The sequence below is a fragment of the Saimiri boliviensis genome, chromosome 14 (assembly GCF_048565385.1).
Source record: "Saimiri boliviensis isolate mSaiBol1 chromosome 14, mSaiBol1.pri, whole genome shotgun sequence".
NCBI lineage: Eukaryota > Metazoa > Chordata > Mammalia > Primates > Cebidae > Saimiri > Saimiri boliviensis.
Genome location: NC_133462.1, coordinates 79,431,983 through 79,451,842, shown reverse-complemented (window position 1 = coordinate 79,451,842; position 19,860 = coordinate 79,431,983). Strand labels below are relative to the sequence as shown.

Below are 19,860 nucleotides of genomic sequence, written 5' to 3'. Positions count from 1 at the left end.
CTGGCTCCTGGAACTGGCTCAGTGGCCTGGCCTGTCTCAAGAAAGCTGCCCCTCCTGCCTAGCCGCTGGGCCTCATCCGAGGGCACTTTGTCTCATTGCTGCTTTCCTCTTTGTGACAACCCCATCCTGAAACTGCATAATTTAAAGCTTAGGAAAAAAAAAAATAGAATGTCCATAAGATGGGCAATCAGAATAGCTTTAGTGTTTGGAAGCTAAGACTAGTTTTAAGTATGCACAGACAACTGTCTGGTCTTGTTCTCTTACAAACAGAAGTCTTGGCGAGCTTCGATGAGTTTAGACAAATAATAACCAATGTCCCTTTTGAAGTGAGCAGGAACTGTGCCTCTGGGGAGGGTCTGTGAGTACCACAGTCCTGTCCAGACTCAGAAAAGGAGGCCCCGAGGGCACGCCAGGAAATGTGATTCAGCCAACCATGGTGTTTCGAGCGCCTACTCTGTCTGTGCCCAAAGGCTTACATATTATCTAATATGTGGGACAGATCATGGACGGGCAGCGTCAAGAGGCATCTGTGAATGCTATAGGGGCTCTTGGCTTTCCATGTCATTTCCATAGCGTTCTCCTTCAGTTCTTAGCCACATGCATGAGGGCTGTGAGGGCATTGGAACAGCACAGTCTCCCGATAAGATCACAGTGTGGTGGTCAGGGGCAGAGATTCCAGAGCTGGATCATCTCAGCTAGTTCTAGTGCTACCACTTCCTAGTTCTGTGACCTTGTTAGAGGCTAAGGGTTCAGGCATATCCCTTAACCTTTCTGTGACTCAGTTTCCTCTTTGGATAAATGGGGGTTAAGAATAGTACAGATCTTATAGGTTTGTCATAGAGAATAAGTAAATCAAGTTATCATGTGTAAAGCAGACAGAACGCAAGCCTGCACATAAACACATAGAGGCATATGCATATATGTTACACAAAATACATACAGGTGATTTGTTTCTATTTACTGATAAATAGGATGTTTCCTTTGGCAACACTTCTGGAGCTGGGCTCTGGAAGCATGACCTTGAGAAAGGAGAGGGGACAGTGGGGCCTGGGGGCCGGAGTCCCCACAGCTCACAAACTGCAGTGCTGACCTTTCCCTTGCTCCACCGTGAAATGAAGAGGATGGAGCCAATTGCCTGCAGGTCTCAATGGGACTAGCAGTGGCAGGGCAAAAGGCAGGTAGCGCCCAGCCCCATCTCGGCTGCAGTGGCTGGAGGGGAACGCAGAGCATCTTTCCTGCTCCCCTGCAGCTCCATCCCGGTCCTTTCCGTCTGGTCTCCTTCTCCATGCTATGTTCTGCATCTGCAGAGGCTTCCATCTCTGTTGTCAGCCCAACTCTCCTTGTGAGACAAGGAATCCGAGGCCTGTGCCTTTGTTACTTATTTGCCCTTGGGTGGGCTGCTGGGGTGCGTTACCTTCCCATCATCCTGGTATCTGTGTCTCCATCCTAGCTACGCTTTTTCTTACCTCTTCCTTTTCTCTCATCCTCCTCTCTCTCTCCCATCCTGGTGTGGGTGGGTATGCAGGGAATTATAGGGATATAATTAGTAGCCAGGGAGAAAGCAACTCCAGCCTGCCTTCGTTTTTTCTTGGACCAGTTGTGCTGAGATAGGACCAGAACTGTCTGTCCATGGGATGCCATGAGTACCCCAGGGGTTGTAGAAACAGATCAGGATTCTGCCCATGGACCCTCCATACTGCCTCTTACCCCAGATATGCTGTGACACACCCCCTCCCTGTCCCCAACACACACATAGACACTCAGAGTAAGCACAGAGGGCCAGATAGGGGAAGAGAAGCAGCCAGGTGCGGGGTTAAGCAGAGTTGGGCTGCATAACTTCAGCAAGTGACTGGCATGCCTATAAAAGCAGGTAACAGATTGCACTGGTTGATTCCAGTCCTGTGCAGTGTGTTTCTCAGGGTGATGCACCAGCCAGGCACAGCAAGCTGCCCAGGCTGGGGAGGGGACCCTGTGACCTGGCCCATGCCCCAGGTCTTGGAGGGGTGAGCAGAGGACAGGCAGTCTCCCTGACTCCTGAGCCTGTTTTACAGGCATGGCTCCATGTGGATTTTGTTGGCGTCTTCATCATCGTCCTAATGTATAGCCTTGACATTTCTCACAAGGAGCTGCTTCTAAGCAGGATTCCTGTCCTAGGGTGGAAGTCTTCAGGTCTGTCCTCCACGTCCACAATCTGGGTTCACCTTGTGATGTGACTGTTACCTTTTCATTTGGGTTGGAAAGAGCCAGACCCTTTGGGGCCCTGCAATCTTCTGGTTTCACCCAAGACTCTCATTCTCTCTGGCCTGTGGCCAAGGCCTTCCAGAGGTCAAGACAGGGCCTGTGCCACTTCCTTTTTATTTATTTGTTTCTTTGGGCTCCCAATATTTTGTCGATGCTAAGACAGGTTTACAAAAATGGTAGCACATTTTTTTTATGTCTAACCAATCTGTGTATCCCTGAGACTATGTGTTGAAGCTCACTTGTGTATAAAAACAAAGGTCTACATTCCATGATCTTGGGCATCAAGAGGCCTGGGCTAAGTGCACACCCTCCCTCTGCACGTGCACACTCACACACACATCCTTGCGCCCTCACCAGGGTAGGACCTTCCTGTACCTCAGGCTACCAGAAGGGGCTTCTAACCCTAGACCTGGCCCAGGTGTGACAGATCCTGTCCCTCTGTCTTTTTCTTCTCTCCCTCGTCATTTTCTAGCAAGCACCTTCATGCCTTTGACCTTCTCTGTGTGCTGCAGAGATGCTGCTGCCTACCCTCAAGCCCTGAAGAGTCATTATCCTCCTGTGTGATTTCATTTCCCCACTCATTCACTCACTCACTCAGCAAGAAGCGCCCCATGGGCCAGACACTGATCTAAGCCCTGAAGATACGGCCAGGAACAGCACAGACAATGTGGACCTTACACACACTTTTTCTTTTAACCCCTCCCTAGGGATTCATCATAAATGACAAAATCTCTACTGACTTCCTCTAAAAATACTCAGAATTTCATGTTTGCACTTTAGTAATCAGACTTCTCGGTCCTGCCCTCCCAGGCCCCACACTCTTCCCTGTTGCTTTTGGGGGAAGGGCCACTTGGCCTCAGCAGCCCGTATTTCTAAGAATTTATTTTAGGCATGAAAAGAATCCCAAGCCCACGTATATTTAAGTGGTCAGCTTTCAGCTTTTTTCCATCTCCCCAAGCCTTTTCTCCCCTCCGTCTTACTCCTCCCCAGCAGCCACCACCTCACCCCCACCATCTGTGTGGTCAGACTTTGAGCACATCTGTGGAAAATCAGAAGCAACTACAGAGCTAGAAAGACCCAGCCTTCTGGGGAGTTTGTTCCTGCCTATGTGGGGTGTAGCGTGGTACAGGGAGGAGAACCCCTAGCTTCTTGGTGTGCCAGCTTGCGTGACCCTGAGCAAGGTCTCTTCCCCAAGCCTCTGCATTCACCTACAGAGCAGGAGTCCAGTAGCCCTGTGCTTGGCTGTTGTGAGAATGAAACTGGACCCAAGAATGCTCTTTGTAGTGATTGATACAATGAAGAGCCTCCATGGGGTACGCCGGAGTGTTTCTCTTCTTGTGCACATTATCTCTCTAAATTTTTCTGCAGAAAACTTGCTTTTCAGAAACTCTGTAAATCATTAGTAAAGGAAGGTTGGAGAGAGTGATAATTAAAATCTGAAGAATGAGAACAACTTTTATTAGAAATTGATATACAGGCTGGACGTGGTGGCTCATGCCTGTAATCCTAGCAGTTTGGGAAGCTGAAGTGGGCTGGCTGATCACTTGAGATCAGAAGTTTGAGACCAGCCTAGCCAGAGATAGGTGAAACCCTGTCTCTACTAAAAATACAAAAATTAGCTGGGCTTGGTGGCAGGTACCAGCAATCCCAGCTACTTGGGAGGCTGAGGCAGGAGAATCTCTTGAACCTGGGAGGTGGAGGTTGCACTGAGCTGAGATTGTGCCACTGCACTCCAGCCTGGATGGCAGAGTCTCCATCTAAAAAAAAAAAAATCAATATACAGATGCAATAGAAGCAAATTTTGTCTCCTACAAATCTCTACATATATTTAGCCTACCTTAGGTTAGTACATAGAATTGTAAGCCATAGCTCTTTAAAAATTTATATGTGTGTACACACACACACACACACACACGAGTGAGTCATGCTTCACTTACATTCTGAGAAAGGCATCATTAGGTAATTTTGTTGTTGTGCAGACATCATGGGTATACTTATACAAACCTACGTAGCATAGCCTCCTACACACCTAGGATATATGGCATAGCCTGTTGCTCCTAGACTACAAACCTGTGCAGCATGTGACTGTACTGAATACAGGACAGTAGACAAATGTGACATCATGATAAGTAATTGTGCATCCAAACATACTAAACATAGAAAAGGTACAGAAAGAATACAGTATTGTATGAGACCACCATCCTATATGCAGTTCATTGTTGACTGAAGCATCCTGTAGTTCATGACTCTGTGTGTGTGTGTGTGTGTGTGTGTGTGTGTGTGTATTCAAAGGGCTGCAATTGTCAAAAATTGTGAGGTTTTATCCTATTGGTGAAATTGTCTAAATAAGCCCCCTCAGATTTAGTCCCTAGTCACTTTAAAGTTATTACATAGGGAATGCTTAATGAAAATTGCTTTTTCCTAGGTGAGATTTTTCAGTCCCCAAGTGGTGGAAGCGTTTTACTTACGAAACCACCTCAAGCTACCGGCAAAGTCAGAAAGCCATAGCCTTGGCCCAGTGTTAGAAACTCTATCTGTCTTTGCATCTCCTCCCTCCCCTTATGTGGCCTTTTCTCTTCAGATCAGTATTTACCGAATGTGCCAGGTTTCTAAGAACTTACATTCTGCCCTCCATTCCCAGGGAAAGGGTGAGGCCTTTAGAGGAGGGAGGAGCCCCGTATGTGTTGGCATGGTGGGAGACAGGAAGGGCTGTGCACTGCTGCCGGGGCAGGGGCGGAGGGGAGTGTTGGATTGCCTTTTGTTTTCATTCATATATATATATATATATATATATATATGTATGTGTGTGTGTATAGTTATAAACATTTATACATTGATATATTTGTATGTAATATCTGTATTTATTTTTAAATGTATATGTGTATATGTGTGTGCCTTTATATGTGTGTGCATGTATGTGTATACATGTACATATATGTATGTGTCTGTATGTATATATATGTATTTTGTGTATGTGTGTATGTATGTATATATGTGTATATATGTGTGTATATACGTGTGTGTGTATGTGTGTATACATATGTATGCGTATGTATGTATATGCATGCTTTCTTCCTTGTACAGAAAAATACCCCAGACTGGCAGATGGTACTTGTAATTTATATGTACAAATATGCATAGTTTAATTTTAAAACTCATATATGGATGTATACATTTATATGATATGTATCCCTAAATATATACACTTATATGTGTGTGTGTACATCTCTAGTGAAAACTTGGCTTGTGCCCCAAGTGTGTGAAACTCCCCGGACTGACACACTGTGCCACACTGGTTCTGGAGAGCTGGGATTCCACAAGACCATGCCCCCAGTGCTGTCCTCTGGTCTAGTGGGGAGGTGCAGGCTGCCTTGCACTGGGGTGTCAGGGCCGATCATTCCTGTGGTGTCTGGGAGGAGCTGCGCTCCCACACTGAGAGAACTGGAGAGCTGGCTGTTTTGGAGCAAAGGGGGATACAAAAGCCATGGGAGCCGGCAGTGTCAGGTGGTTGCAGCAGCTTCTGGAAGGTTGGAAGGTAAGTGGGTAGCACTGGAGGCAGTGGGGGCACCGGGCAAGGACCCAGGGATTGGAAATGCAGCCATTCTCATGGTGAGCCAGGGTGTGGTGGCTGCCCCAGTGAGCACTCCGCCTGTTTTTGGGTTTCAGGTCCCACCCGAAAGATGCCCCCCAGCGCCAGTGCCGTGGACTTCTTCCAGCTCTTTGTCCCAGACAACGTCCTCAAGAACATGGTGGTGCAGACAAACATGTACGCCAAGAAGTTCCAGGAGCGGTTTGGGAGCGACGGAGCCTGGGTGGAGGTGACGCTGACGGAGATGAAGGCATTCCTGGGCTACATGATCTCCACCAGCATCTCCCACTGCGAGTCCGTCCTCAGCATCTGGAGCGGCGGCTTCTACAGCAACCGCAGCCTCGCCCTCGTCATGAGCCAGGCCCGCTTCGAGAAGATCCTCAAGTACTTCCACGTCGTGGCCTTCCGCTCCAGCCAGACCACCCACGGGCTCTACAAGGTCCAGCCCTTCCTCGACTCCCTGCAGAGCAGCTTCGACTCTGCCTTCAGGCCTTCCCAAACCCAGGTGAGGCCAGCCTCGCACTCTCGGCCTAGGCTTGTCTGGCGGCCAGGCTTTGGGATGCCCTGCCTGCCCTGCCTGCCCTGCCTGCCCTCTGAGTTCACTTCAAGGCCACCTCTGCTATCCTTCCATTCCGTTAATCCACATAATCCCAATTAGATCGAGGGGAGTAATAATACTAGCTCTAACCCACAGACAGGTCAGAATTCAGTCTTTTGTCCTGAGAGGCAGTTTTCCTTCTCTTTTCTCCCCATTTATCCTTTTCTTTAATTATACTTTCCAAATAATGTTTTTCTCAGGCAAATATTAATTTTCTGGTCACATTTTCTGAGTATGATGTTGGTGATGAAAGGAGGCTTAGAAGACTTCTGGGTGGTGGAGGGAGTGAGCCTGGAATTGCAGCCATTCTTCGGATCCTCGGGGGTTATTCTGGCCACGCAGAACACACCCAGAGCTGTTGAGTGAGGGTTTGGCAGAGCTCCAGCATCACTGGTCTGATTCCCTAATACCTTCCCCAGCCAGTTTCCAGACAAAAATGTTCTGCCTACTCTCAGCTCCCGAGCCCCTCCCTGCCTTCTGCTGGTATCCATTTGCACCTGGCCCTGGGAAGACAGAACTCCAGAATCTTCCTCAAAATTTGCCCTGCTGGTCTGGCAAACTAATGAGATGGCTAATTTCTTCCTCTTTTTTATTTTCTAGACAATGTCTTGCTCTGTCACCCAGGCTAGAGTGCAGTGGAATGATCTCGGCTCACTGCAACCTCTGCCTCCTGGGTTCAAGCCGTTCTCCTGCCCCAGCCTTCCAAGTAACTGTGATTACAGGCACCCGCCACTACACCCGGCTAATTTTTGTATTTTTAGTAGAGATGGGGTTTCACCATGTTAGCCGGGCTGGTCTTAAACTCCTGACCTCGTTATCTGCCCGCCTCAGCCTCCCAGAGTGCTGGGATTATAGGCATGAGCCACTGCACCCAGCTGAGACGGCTGATTTCTAGAGATGTCTGTAACCCGAACCAGGAAGTTCTTGGCCCATGTGAGCCCCATTCCCTTTGTCTTGGTTTGTGTGGCAACAGCAGTTCAGTTCAATTATATATGTGTGTGTGTATATATATATATATATATATAGAAAGACCCGTTGCACATCTCTGTCCTGTGCTGCTTCTAAGGCTCTTCTAAATAAACCTCCAATTCTTATTGACATTCCCCTCTAGGTCCTTTCTGTAACTCTGTATAGGATGCCTACCCACCCAACACAGCTGAAAAATCACAGGGCTTTTGTGGGGAAGGTAGTGTCCTATTTCATGTCTGCGGGAGCCTTACATTCGCTGGATTTTTCTCCCCACTGTCTGGTGAACACATCAGGCTTGTTATGATTTCCCAGTGTTTGCAGCATGCCTTTTGGGCCCTGGAACGCTTTGCCTTCTCTCTACTTTGCCAATGCATCCAGTCTCCAAGGCCAGTGTAAGGCCCGCAGTCCTTGTGGATTCCCTGTTACCCGAATTCCCCCCACTACCAATGGGTTAGTCACATGCCACTGTACCTTATCCTCCAGTGTGTCACTTACCTTCCTAACAAGAAGTAGAGACTTACGGGGACATGAGCCCTGCCTTATGACAGGTCCTGTGGTACCAAGGACAGGTTTGAGCACTATCTTTTCTTTCACTAAATACTTGCTTGGTTGAAAATGAAACAAATGAGAGACAGTTGCCTGGATGCAAGGGAAAAATAAACAACACATTCAGACCCTGCTGGGGGTCAGACATTTGGAGAGGTGCTGCAGAAGGCTCAAGAGGCATCTGCAATGTAAGTCCAGGGAAGTGCCCAGCCTCTCTGGCACACTAGATTTGTGGGTCACCTCTCTGCAGCCTCCTGGGGAAACCTGGCAGCGTTGCTGAGCCCAGCTGAGCAGGCAGTGGCTGGATCTTAGAGCCTTCAGAGGACTCCCAGAATCCAGCAGTAACCACAGCAGCTGGGGTGGGTGGGTGGTGTGTGTGTGTGTGTGTGTGTGTGTGTGTGTCTGTCTGTCTGTCTGTGTGTTTCTACACAAATACAAAATGGGGAGACACTGCATCTCCTCATAACTGGAGCCAGATTAATTAGAGAAATATTTTCTGGGAGGGATTATGCAAATCAATAAATGGATGTTTTGTCTTTCCCCTACCATACATACCACTCTCCACATCTCAAAACGAGCTCGTCATGCACAGGAGGAGGCTCAGGAGATACAGTTGTGTAACGGAGAAATGCTGACCGATCTGCAGCCTGGAGGAGGAGAAAGTGGTTTTTCTGTCAGGCAAAGTTTTCGGAGCTTTGGGGAGCATGCTGTTATGTGCTGCATTTAGAAATGACATATTCATAATTCATTTAATGATGATAGAAAGGGAAAACGATCATGGAGGGTCAGAAATTCTTGCTGGCCCTTTTGCTTTGATGAGGCATGTGATTAAATATAAATTTGCAACGGATCATATGTTCAATGCAAGTGGAACAGAGATGCACTTTCTTTCTGAAGAGAATGAGAGAGGGCAATTTTCATTCATTGTGGCTTCAGAAGATGAAGAGTAGGATGCAGGTCTTTGGCAAGGCTCACTGGGCAGGGAGAGGGCACATAGAGGGCTTCTTTATGCCATCTTTTCCCTTCTTCATCTGCTCCCATTCTTCCACTGTAGAAGGTCGGGGGTGGAGGGGACTTGTCCATTGCACTGGAGCAGTTCCAAATGGGGCTTTGAATGTTTTACGAGCTACAAAGAGCCAGCAAGTGCAAGAAGCCAGGCGTGAGGGCCAGGGGAGACACTGCAGCCAGGATAGCCTCCCAGCCTTCCCCTTCACAAGACAGGGGAGACCACACATGATGTCCCCATGGGTCCCTTAATAGAAAAACCGAGTAGACAGGTATGTACTGATAAGACTGGACAATGAAAGGCTGTCACTTTTCGAAAATTGAATTCAAGGTAACCTCCCTAGAAGAATGGAAGGATACTGTCCGCATCACACGTGGTAAGTGTTATCCTCCATTCTGTCCTTGGGAGAACCTTTTTCTGACATCAACCTGGGAGCTTGTTGGGAATGCACAGTCTCAGGCCCGGCCTCACTGAATCACAGTCCACATTTTAGCAGGATCCTCAGGTGACTAGTTTGTTCAAACTTTTTCTGTAAATAGCCACATGGTTAGTATTTTAGACTTCGTGTGGGTTGTGTGGTTTCTGTTCCATGTTGTCAGCGCTGCTGTTGTAGCCCCAAAGCAGCCCCAGACAATATGTAATTATGCCACGCATGAGCATGGCAGTATTCCAAAACAACTTTAGTTGCAGAAATAGACATGGGCCAGACCAGGCAGTAACGTGCTGACCCCTGATCTAGGGCATCATGCAGAGTTCTGGAGATCATTGCCTGCACTCATTTCATTTTTCTGCAGGTACACACTCTAATTCATGATTAAGCTTGGGTTAGGATCAGGGAGGGAAGTGTAGCACATTCCTAAAATAGACCTTAAAGCCTCCCAAAAGAGCTTTACCTTGAAGAAGCAGATCCGTAGCCACTCCTCGGAGCCTATTTTTGTTATGCCGTTTTTTTTTTCTTTATTGTCTTATCATTGGGAAAAGTCCTATGATCATGTTATCAAAAAGTTGAAATAGATGAAATAAGTTTAAAAAAAACCTTGGGAATCTTGTCAGAAAGGATATGACAACCTAGAGGACAGCCAGAGGCTGTGTGTTGCAGCGGGCCCACAGGGAGCTGGGTCATCTCATGAATGATTTATAAAAAGAGGAGGTTCAACCTAGAGGAAGGAGATTGTGGGCTGACACGAGGGCTGTCTTGAAAATTAAAAAAAGAAAAACAAAATATTTTTTTCTTTGTTTCTTGCTGGACAGAAGCCACATCCCTAGGTTTAAGTTAAATATAGGTAAATTGTGGATCAGTGGAAGACTTTTTTAGCAGCTGGAACTTTCCATGAGTAAAAGGGACATCCCTGAAAAGAAGTGGATTCCCACTATCAGGCATGTCCAGCCAGAGGCCACAGGACCCGTGTCAGGGATCCCTCAACCACGTGAGAGTTCGGACTAGGGACCTTAGGCCAATAATAACAACAACAATAATAAATTCCATTGATGAAATAGCTACTGTGTGTCAGGGCCGGTGCTAAGTATTTTGCATACAGTTTCTTACTGAATCTTTTCTAGAAACAGTAGTATAGATCATGATACTACCTTCCTGTAGGTAAGAAGGGTCAGGATCAGAGAGGTAAAGTAACTTTGCTAAGGCCACACAGCTGCTCAAAGGCAGAGGCTGAATTTGAGCTCCAATCTGATGAGCCCCCAAGTTCATGCTGCCTTCCATGAGAGACTCTGCTTTTTCCCTCCTGGCAGGTGCTACATGAACCCCTGATCGATGAGGATCCTGTATTCATTGCCACATGCACAGAGCGGGAGCTGCGCAAGAGGAAAAAGCGGAAATTCAGCCTCTGGGTCAGGCAGTGTTCTTCCACTGGCTTCATCATACAGGTAAACCCTGGGCTGAGCCCAGGGAGGGTCGGCAAAGAGGGTTGGGGAAGAAAATCGGCGGGACTTGGGCTCATCTCATAACCAAGAACTTGTTCACATACCCTTTTCACTGTGTGTCCAAGTCCACCCGATGCCCCTGCAGAGGCCAAGGCTGGGCTGTTCCCTTCTCACCGGGCCAGCAGGTAACCAGCCCTGGAGAGGCTGCTGCTACACCTGGCCCTCTTCCCTGCACATTCTTCCTCCAGACTCCAGCCCATCTGGGTAAATGACTCATCAAGGTTCAGGCCCTAGCAATGTTGGCCAGAAGTGTCACCCAGATGGTGGGTCATATGAAGTGACTACCATCGCCCTGCAGACTGTCCCTCAAGACTTATGGACTTATGGCTTTGAAACTCAAGGCTGTCCCAGAAGGCCTCCCCACTCCCACCAGGCATCTGCCTATCCTTCCTGTTTCCAGGATGCCTCCTTTACAGACCACCACCAATAGCCCACGGGTGAAACTATGAATAACCTTCACCGGGAACATGTGCCCAAGTCAGCAGCCCTTGGACCCCGCGTGGCTGACATGGGTGCATGTTTTACAAGAGGTGGCTGAGCTCTGCTCCAGGCAAAGCATATGAGGTTGAGCTGCCAGGAGCAGTAGTGTACACAGAGGGAGATGGTGGGGACCGATAAACACCAGAATGTGGCGCCTAGATGATGTCTCCCTGCCTAGTCTAGTTTCTCATGTGTGCTGCACAGCAACACCTCCTCTCATCAGACAGGCAGGCCAGCCCTGCGGTGACAGCTGACCGCATGCTCACTCACTGCCCTCGCTTGACCGCATTCCCAGGCCCCAAGACACAGGGGTTTTGAACTTCCATCTTTCCCTGAACTAGAGCAGGATTCATAGGAAGATTCCACTGAACCTCTCCTGTCCACACCCACTCCAGAACCACAGTGAGGAAAGTGTGCTTGCTCCAGGTGAGTGTCTTCCCTCCTTCTCTTCAAAGCACCAGCCTGGCTCCTTCTGCAGGTCTGAGGGCCCTTCAGGTTGAGCTGGGGCCAGGATCTCCAGTCAGACCGGGGACTCTGCTTGTACAGATGCACTGTTTGGGGTCTTGCCAGACTGGACCTATCCCAGAGCAGAATTCCCTCACTCCTGGAGGTGGAGCCTCAGCTCCTTGTCCCCTCACATTCTCCAGAGTCCTCTGCCATCTCCATAGTGCCTTTTGTGATGATACTCCCGTAGAGTACAGGTGCATCAGGTTCATTTTATTTAAACCTTCCCAAGGGACATTCGTTGATTCTTTCAGTAAATATTTTTTGAGCATCTGCTACGTGCACACATTATACCAGGCATTGGGATATGCAAACATGGCCCTGCCATCCTTGAGATATGCCTAGGTAGCTTTTTTTTTTTTTTGAGACAGGGTCTCACTCTTCCGCTCAGGCTGAAGTAAAGCAGCATGATCATAGCTTACTTCACCCTCAACCTCCCAGGCTCAAATGATCCTGTCACCTCCGCCTCCCAGGTAGCTGGGACTATGGATGTGTGACACCATTCCCAGCTCATTTATTTTTATTTTCATTTTGGTAGAGGTGGAGTCTCACCATGTTGCCCAGGCTCATCTTGAACTCCTGGGCTCAAGTGATCATCTGCCTCAGCCTCCCAAAATTCTGGGATTACAGGTGTGAGCCACTGCACCAGCCCTGTGTAGCTTTTGAATAAATGTTTACATGCGGATCCTATGTGCATCTGGCACCATTTCCTTCTTCCTCTATAGTTAGTGAGGAGCTAGAAATCAAATCATCACAAGGCAAGGACACTGATCTCTCTCCCTCCTCCCCCCGTTAATTCAGATTCTTTGCCACTTTTTTAAATAAAATCTATAAAATCCATATCTATAATATAAGATAAGTTTGGGTTGGTACCTTGAAGTTTCCTTTCATTTCTAAAAGTCTTGATTCTAGGAGGTTTCGCAGCAGCTTGAAGGTTTGTTTTTAGAAGCCAGAACTGAAGCTGACAACTGTCAGTCAAAAGCAGCATAGCTTCCACCATTGCCAGGGGCAGCCTTCAGAACATGCTCACAGTGCGTAGCAGAGGGGGCAGTTCCCCTGCAGTTACCGGCTGTGCTGTGACAGGGCTGGCGAGAGAACTTTCTCAGCCCTCACAGTCCCTCTCTTTGTTCCCAGCTCCAGCTGAAGGTGCCTGTGGCAGGCACAGAGCAGGGAAAGGACATCTCTGCCTGTGAGGAGCCTGGAGATACAGAGGAGGAGCCACATGGCGTGGGGACAGTTGGTTTTTTAGTGTCATGCCCCTTTTCTTGGTTCTCCAGGTGCTGATCTTGATTTGACAGGTTTTGAAGGTCAGCAGCCTGGGCGAATGCAGCCCTGGGGCAGAACAATGCCCTACACTATAAGAGCTTTCACAGCTGCACTTCCCTGACTCCCCACAGCCCTATAAGACATAGAGAGCAGGCGGTATTGATCCCATTTCTTACATGAAGTCACTTCGGCTTGTAGGGGTTACCTGCTGGGCAGCTGGGCAGCCCAAAGCCGGCTTCTCCCTTGGGCCTCAACCTGCCTCTTCCCTCCTGCATTCCCAAGGCATCAGCAACCCCTGCTCTTGCATTTACCTCCCACGCAAACTAAGCTGCTCAGTCATTTCTCTGGAATATGGAGTCCTTATCTAGAAACTAAAGGGATGGGATTAGGTAACCAGCGAGGTCCCTTCTACTGCAAGTCTGTGACTCTTCTTTGTAAATGTCGTATGTGGGGTTCTGTACAGAGGACATTTTCTTCATTGTAGTTCCTCAGATGCAGTGAGCTCTCCTGAATGCCTTCTCAGCAGAGAAGCCCCATTGCGGCTGGCCATATTAAGCGCCCTCTGCCATTGTGCTGTGCTGCTTGCTCAGGCAGTATCTGCCTCATGCCCTCCTATTTCTGAGGTTAGCTTTGGCGCATAGGATGCAGGCAGCTGTGGTGCATGAAGAGATTGGAAGGAGCAAGTACATACCTCTCCTTTTTTGGCTTCTCTGCCCTGGCCATGAAAAAATGACCAGGATAGATCACCTGGGTTCTGAAAACCTGGGAGCTTAGTACACATTTATTATGGCCTGGTGTAGTGGCTCACACCTGTAATCCCAGCACTTTGGGAGGCCGAGGTGAGCAGATCACCTGAGGTCAGGAGTTCGAGACCAGCCTGACCAACATGGAGAAACCCTGTCTCTACTAAAAAAAATAACAAAATTAGTCAGACGTGGTGGCATATTCCTGTAATTCCAGCTACTCGGGAGGCTGAGGTAGGAGAATTGCTTGAACCTGGGAGGCGGAGGTTGGGGTGAGCCAAGATCGCACCGTTTCACTACAGCCTGGGAAACGAGCAAAACTCCAAAAAGAAAAGAAAAGAAAAACGTTTATTATATGCCCCATCTATTTTGTGGTGGTTTGATACCCACCATAATTTACCAGGAGCCTATCAATTAGGTCTGCACAGCTGACCAGAGAACTGTCTTCCAGTTACTCTCGATTGTGGACCAAGATGAGGTGTTGAAGGGACAGTGGGTGTTCAGGTATGTTCCAGGAGAGCCCAAGTTGTGCATAGGCATTGTTGCCTCAGTTGTGTAGTTTCATCCTGCCAAGACCCTGAGCCTTTGACTGGCTCGACTAGACTGCATTCTTCTGACAGGCAGGGCAACTGCAGGATGAGCTCCACTTGAAAGATTCTAGATCAAGAAGTGAGTGAAAAAAAAAAAAGTTCCAAATTGGCCAGTGGTCCCAGAAAAGGTCCATGGGAAAGCTGAATGGGAACTCAGTACAGCCAGCTTAGATCATCTGGGCCTCAGGTGTGGTCAGTTTATCCCCATAAAGGCATTTGGATGAGAAGAAACTAACAGTTGGACAAAAAAAAAAATAATGTGTATTTAGAAGGGCTCCAATAGATTCCTGTGCTTTTGTAGGTATAATGCTCTTGAATTCATTTGAAGGAAAGTCTTTGAGAAAAGTAGCTTAAAATCTGAAGTAATTTAAGGGAATGTGTGGTATGTGGTAGGATGGACATGAGAGGAAAAGATTAAATTAACTATCGTTCAAAAAATTAAGGCCCTAATAGCCTGCACTGCTGAGAATGCAAGAAGCAAAGAGCAAGAAGTTTCGAGGAGAAATAAATAATCAGATGAGAAGCAGACACCGCTTTACTGCAGAGTGTGAGACCACCCGTGAATGCCATCCCGGGCTGAAACGTGGTCCTGCTTGTCCGTCCTCACTTTTCCTCTTTTCAGTCTTCTTCCAGCAATCTCTGAAATGAGGCACTGGTTCACATGGGTGGGCTTCATCTCCCACTTGACATTTGTAGGGCTGTCCTACAGAATTGCTTACCTCAAAAGTCCTTGGATCCAGAATGTGCGTCTTGGTGTTTCACCAAGCATCGAGCACATGGAAAGGAGTCAGGAAGCAAAGATGCTAACCTGCGGTGCTCCAGGCCAATGGAAACTGTCAGAAGAGGCCGTTCCCACTGTTCTGTGAAGTAGATTACCACAGGTGGCTCTTTGGGTCTTTGGTAATTTGGTCAACTTTAGTATGGGAATGGCAAGAAATGAAATATATGTTGTGGGGGATAAAACGAGAGGAATGATTCTGTTATCAACAAGCGTAGCTTTTTGTGATGGTAAAATGCAGATAGCATACAATTTTCCCTTTTCACCACTGTTAAGTGTATGACTCAGTGGCACTAAGTACATTTGGTGTTGTGTAGCGGTCACCATCATCCCCTCTAAGACTTCTCCATTATCGCAGCAGATGAGGGCACATCTCTTAGCTGCATAACTGACCCCTAGAAGTGGTGGATCTCCCATGAGCCAAGGCGCCTTCCAGATGCTGTCAGTGCTTTGGGAGCTCAGAGGAAGGGTCGTGGTCTAGTTGAAGGCTCTACTCTGTCTCCCTTGAAGGTTGTCGCACTTCCCCAGGTTAGACTGACCACAATCTCCAGCTCTCCCAGGGCTGTGCCTGGGGCTCCCAGGGAGAAACACATGAGTGGCTGAGACAGCCTACGTACTTCCTGGCCCTCAGCCCTGTCACCATCTGTCTACATTCCATGTAGGGGCAGTACTTGCTGTCATTGACTTGTAGTGTTGTTGAGCCAGTCTGTCACCCAGCGTCTCCATGGGGCGCGGAGATGCCTGGGAGTGCCTGTTCTTTACTTCCTGCCTGAGCCGGCTTTCTAGCTTTACCCCTGATATCAGCCAGACTTGGGGGTGTGATGGTTACTTTGATGTCTCTGGTCTTTGGCTGGACCATGGTACCCAGCTATTTGGTCAAATAGTAGTCTAGATGTTGCTGGGAAGGTATGCTGTTTAGATGAGATTAAATTTTAAATGAGTTACCTTTGAGGAAACCACATTAGCATCCATAATGTAGGTGGGCCTCAGCCAATCAGTTGAAGCCCTTAAGAAAATGATTGCTGGCTGGTCGCGGTGGCTCACGCCTGTAATCCCAGCACTTTAGGAGCCCAAGGCGGGTGGATCACCTGAGGTCAGCCTGACCAATATGGTGAAATCGAGTCTCTACTAAAAATACAAAAAAATTATTCAGACGTGGTGGCATATGCCTGTAATCCCAGTTACTTGGGAAGCTGAGGCAGGAGAATCACTTGAACCTGGGAGGCGGAGGTTGCAGTGAGTCAAGATCACACCATTGCCTCCAGCCTGGATGATCAGAGCAAAAATCTGTCTCAAAAAAAAAAAAAAAAAACTAAAATGATTGCTGTACCCCAAGAAAGGAAATTATGCCACCAAAGGGCCTTAGAGCTTCAGCAGCAGCCTGTCCCTGGTGGGCTTCCCTGATTTTGGTCTTGTCAGCCTATTTAATTGCATGAGCCAGTTCCTTAAGATAAATACCTCTGCCTCTTCCTCGCGCTCTCGCCTCCCATACATATTTGTGTTTATATACACACACATTGCTTCTCTGTCTCGGGAGAATCCTGACTATTACGGGGGGCTTCCCCTGGTCCACCGGGCATATTCAGGCCTGTTTGCTTCTCTGGTTCTCACGGCTGTTGGTCCCCTGGGAGTCTGACCTGGAGGGCTGGGCAGTGCTTTCTTCAGTGTTGCTTTTCTAGAGCCTGAGAATCTTTCTGTATTTTTTTTTTTAAGAGTTGGACAGATCCCTCTTTCCAACAAGTTTTACAATAGAGGCGTGGGAAGATAAGACCTGCACCAATGCAAATCTAGGCATGGACTGTTTGGTTAACCACACCACCATAGAGTGAGCTTTGTGCTTGGCATCTAAGAACTGGAGATAGAGGGAGCCCTCACTTCCTCTCTAGTAGAAGAGATGGACATATTAAAAATATTCATTGACATAGTGTGACAAGTGCAGTACTGGAGGTGTGTCTGAACATCGCAGGGCTACAGGAAGGCACCTGTAGGGGTAAGAAACGCCCCCAGAGGCATATACAGTAGATTGTGTGGTGTGGCAAAGAAGAGAGTAGCCAGGTATCCTTGCCACAGACCAAGCACCAAGACACCTAGCGTTTTAACAGCAGCACATAAGGAGAGAATAAGCAAGCAGAGAATTATATGTAAGGTAGAGCTCAGGAAATCTGGAGATATGCTTGCTCCATGCTAGTCCATGCCTAGATTTGCATTGGTGCAGATCTTATCTTCCCATGTCTTTATTGTAAAACTTTTTGAAAACAGGGATCTGTCCAATTATTACAAAACACACACACACACACGCACACACGCACACACACACACATACACAGAAAGATTCTCAGTCTCTAGAAAAGCAGCACTGAAGAAAGCATTGCCCGGCTCTCCAGGTCAGACTCCCGAGGGCCAACAGCCATGAGAACCAGAGAAGCAAATAGGCCTGAATAAGCCAGGTGGACCAGGGAAAGGCCCCCGTAGTAGTCAGGATTCTCCCGAGACACAGAAGCAATAGTGTGTATATATAAACACTTGGGTGCAGAATGCTGGGTACTATATGAGGCCACAGCCAATGCCTTCTTTTTCGGCTTTTTCTACTGCTAGTTACCCAGGCTGGTCTGATCCCACTGCTAGTTACCATGGTGCACTCAAGACAGCATACACAGAAGCTCCTGAACTTATAATGGGGTTGCATCCCTGTGATAAACCCCTTTAAATTGAAAATATCCAGTCAGGTTAAGCACAGTGGCTCACACCTATAATCCCAGCACTTTGGGAGCCCAAGGAAGGCAAATCACTTGAGCCAAGGAGTTCAAGACCAGCCTGGGCAACATGGCAAAACCCCATCCCCACAAAAAAAAAATATGAAAATTAGCTGAGTGTGGTGGCACACACTTGTAGACCCAGCTACTTGGGTGGCTGAGGTGGAAGGATCCCTTGAGCCTGGGAGACCAAGGCTGCAGTGAGCCATTACTGCACCACTGCACTTCACCTGGGTGTCAGAGTGAGACCCTGTCTCAAGAAAAAGAAAACATCTTAAGTCAAAAATACGTTTAGAGCTGGGTGCAGTGGACGAGTTCCTGTAGTGTCAGCAATGTGGGAGGCTAGGGGAGGAGACCACTTGAGGTCAGGAGTTTGAGATCAGCCTGAACAACATAGTGAGACCCCCCATCTCTAAAAAAAAAAAAAAAAAATGCTTTTAATACACCTAACCTACCAAACAGCATAGTTTAGCCTTGTCTACCTTAAACATGCCCAGGACACTTACATTAGCTTGCAGTTGGGCAAAATTAACACAAAGCTGCTTTTATAATAAAGTGTTGAATATCTCATGATTGTTTACCCTTGTGATCGCCTGGCCGACCGGGAGCTGCAGGTCACTGCTGCCACCCAGCATCACCACCCAGCATTGCACGGTGTGTCACTAGCTGAGGAAAAGGTCAAAATTTGAAGGAGTTTCTACTGAATGCCTATTGCTTTCACATGATCATGAAGTCAGACATCATAAATCGAACCAGTATAAACTGGAGACTGTATTTATTCTGTGTCACAGGCCTGCTAAGGACTGACCTAGGCCCCAAAACACCCTCCAGCCCTGCCCTGTTTGCAGAAGGGGTGTGAGCATGGGAGCTAGCCAAGGTTTGGGGTTCTTCAACCCAAGACATTGAGGCTGCTCACCCTGGAAGTCTGTGCCCTCTCTGTGAGTGGAAAGAGAACTCTCCAGCAGTTCTCTAGACTAGAGACTGCTGTTTAGGCTCCATAATGTCAAAAAGATTGAGGATCCAGTGGGAAAAATTGGCCAACAGATTAACATTCTATCGACCTTTACTGATTAGTGGAGCCCCAAGATTCTTTGGAGGAGAATAAAAAAGGTTTACTAATTGTTTTTAATGGTATAGTCTAAAAGAGCAGATTTCTCCTGTTAGAACATGTTGGCCAGGCACCTGCCTTTGCAGCATGAGACCAGTGTTCCCATGTTGACAGGTGGATGAACACCGAGGCGGGGCCAAGGAGCAGATGCCTGGGAGGCGTCCTGAGTGGGGCTTTGAGGGACATAGGGAGGTGTCATCTGAAGAAGGCAGGACATCTTCAGAGGGCTGGGTGGCTGTCATGTCAAGGAGGCAATTCTGAATGACAGCTCTGCTCAGGAGGCAGGGCTTCAGGTACACTCTGGGCATTGACATGCCCTGGAAGTAGATGGGCTTGATAAGCCAGAATTCAAGATGGTAACCCCCAAGCAAAAGGACCCCAGCTTGCTGCCCTCTGCACACATCATGGATTATGTCTAGGCAGAGCCCTGATGACATCTGTGAGAGATGCTGCGAATGAGGTCCGTGTGCCCCGTGCTGCTAAGCGAGCTGACCTGGAAGCCCCTTTCCTCCCTCAGTCTCATCTGTGGATTCTGGCAGCTGCTTCTGGGGTTGAGGAAAGAATGATGAACATTTACAGAGTGTGTACTGTGGGCCAGGCTCTGTGCTTGAACACTTAACATGCAGCATTCATTTTTTTCACAAGGGCTTTATGAGGCAGGTAATGTCACTGCCATGCTTTCTTGATTAGGAAACTGAGGCACAGAGAGATTTGCTACCTTGCCTAAAATTACATCTATAAAGTGGTAGAC

General features: G+C 48.0%; 1 protein-coding gene across 1 annotated transcript in view; it reads left to right on the top strand.

The window, feature by feature from the left end:
• PGBD5 (piggyBac transposable element derived 5) overlaps window positions 1–19,860 on the top strand; it is a 93,196-nt gene that overhangs the window by 48,835 nt on the left and 24,501 nt on the right. Inside the window, exons 2-3 of the mRNA XM_039464321.2 lie at window positions 5,908–6,335; window positions 10,696–10,830. Coding sequence (XP_039320255.1) covers window positions 5,908–6,335; window positions 10,696–10,830 — 563 coding nt within the window. The remainder of the gene's footprint in view (window positions 1–5,907; window positions 6,336–10,695; window positions 10,831–19,860) is intronic.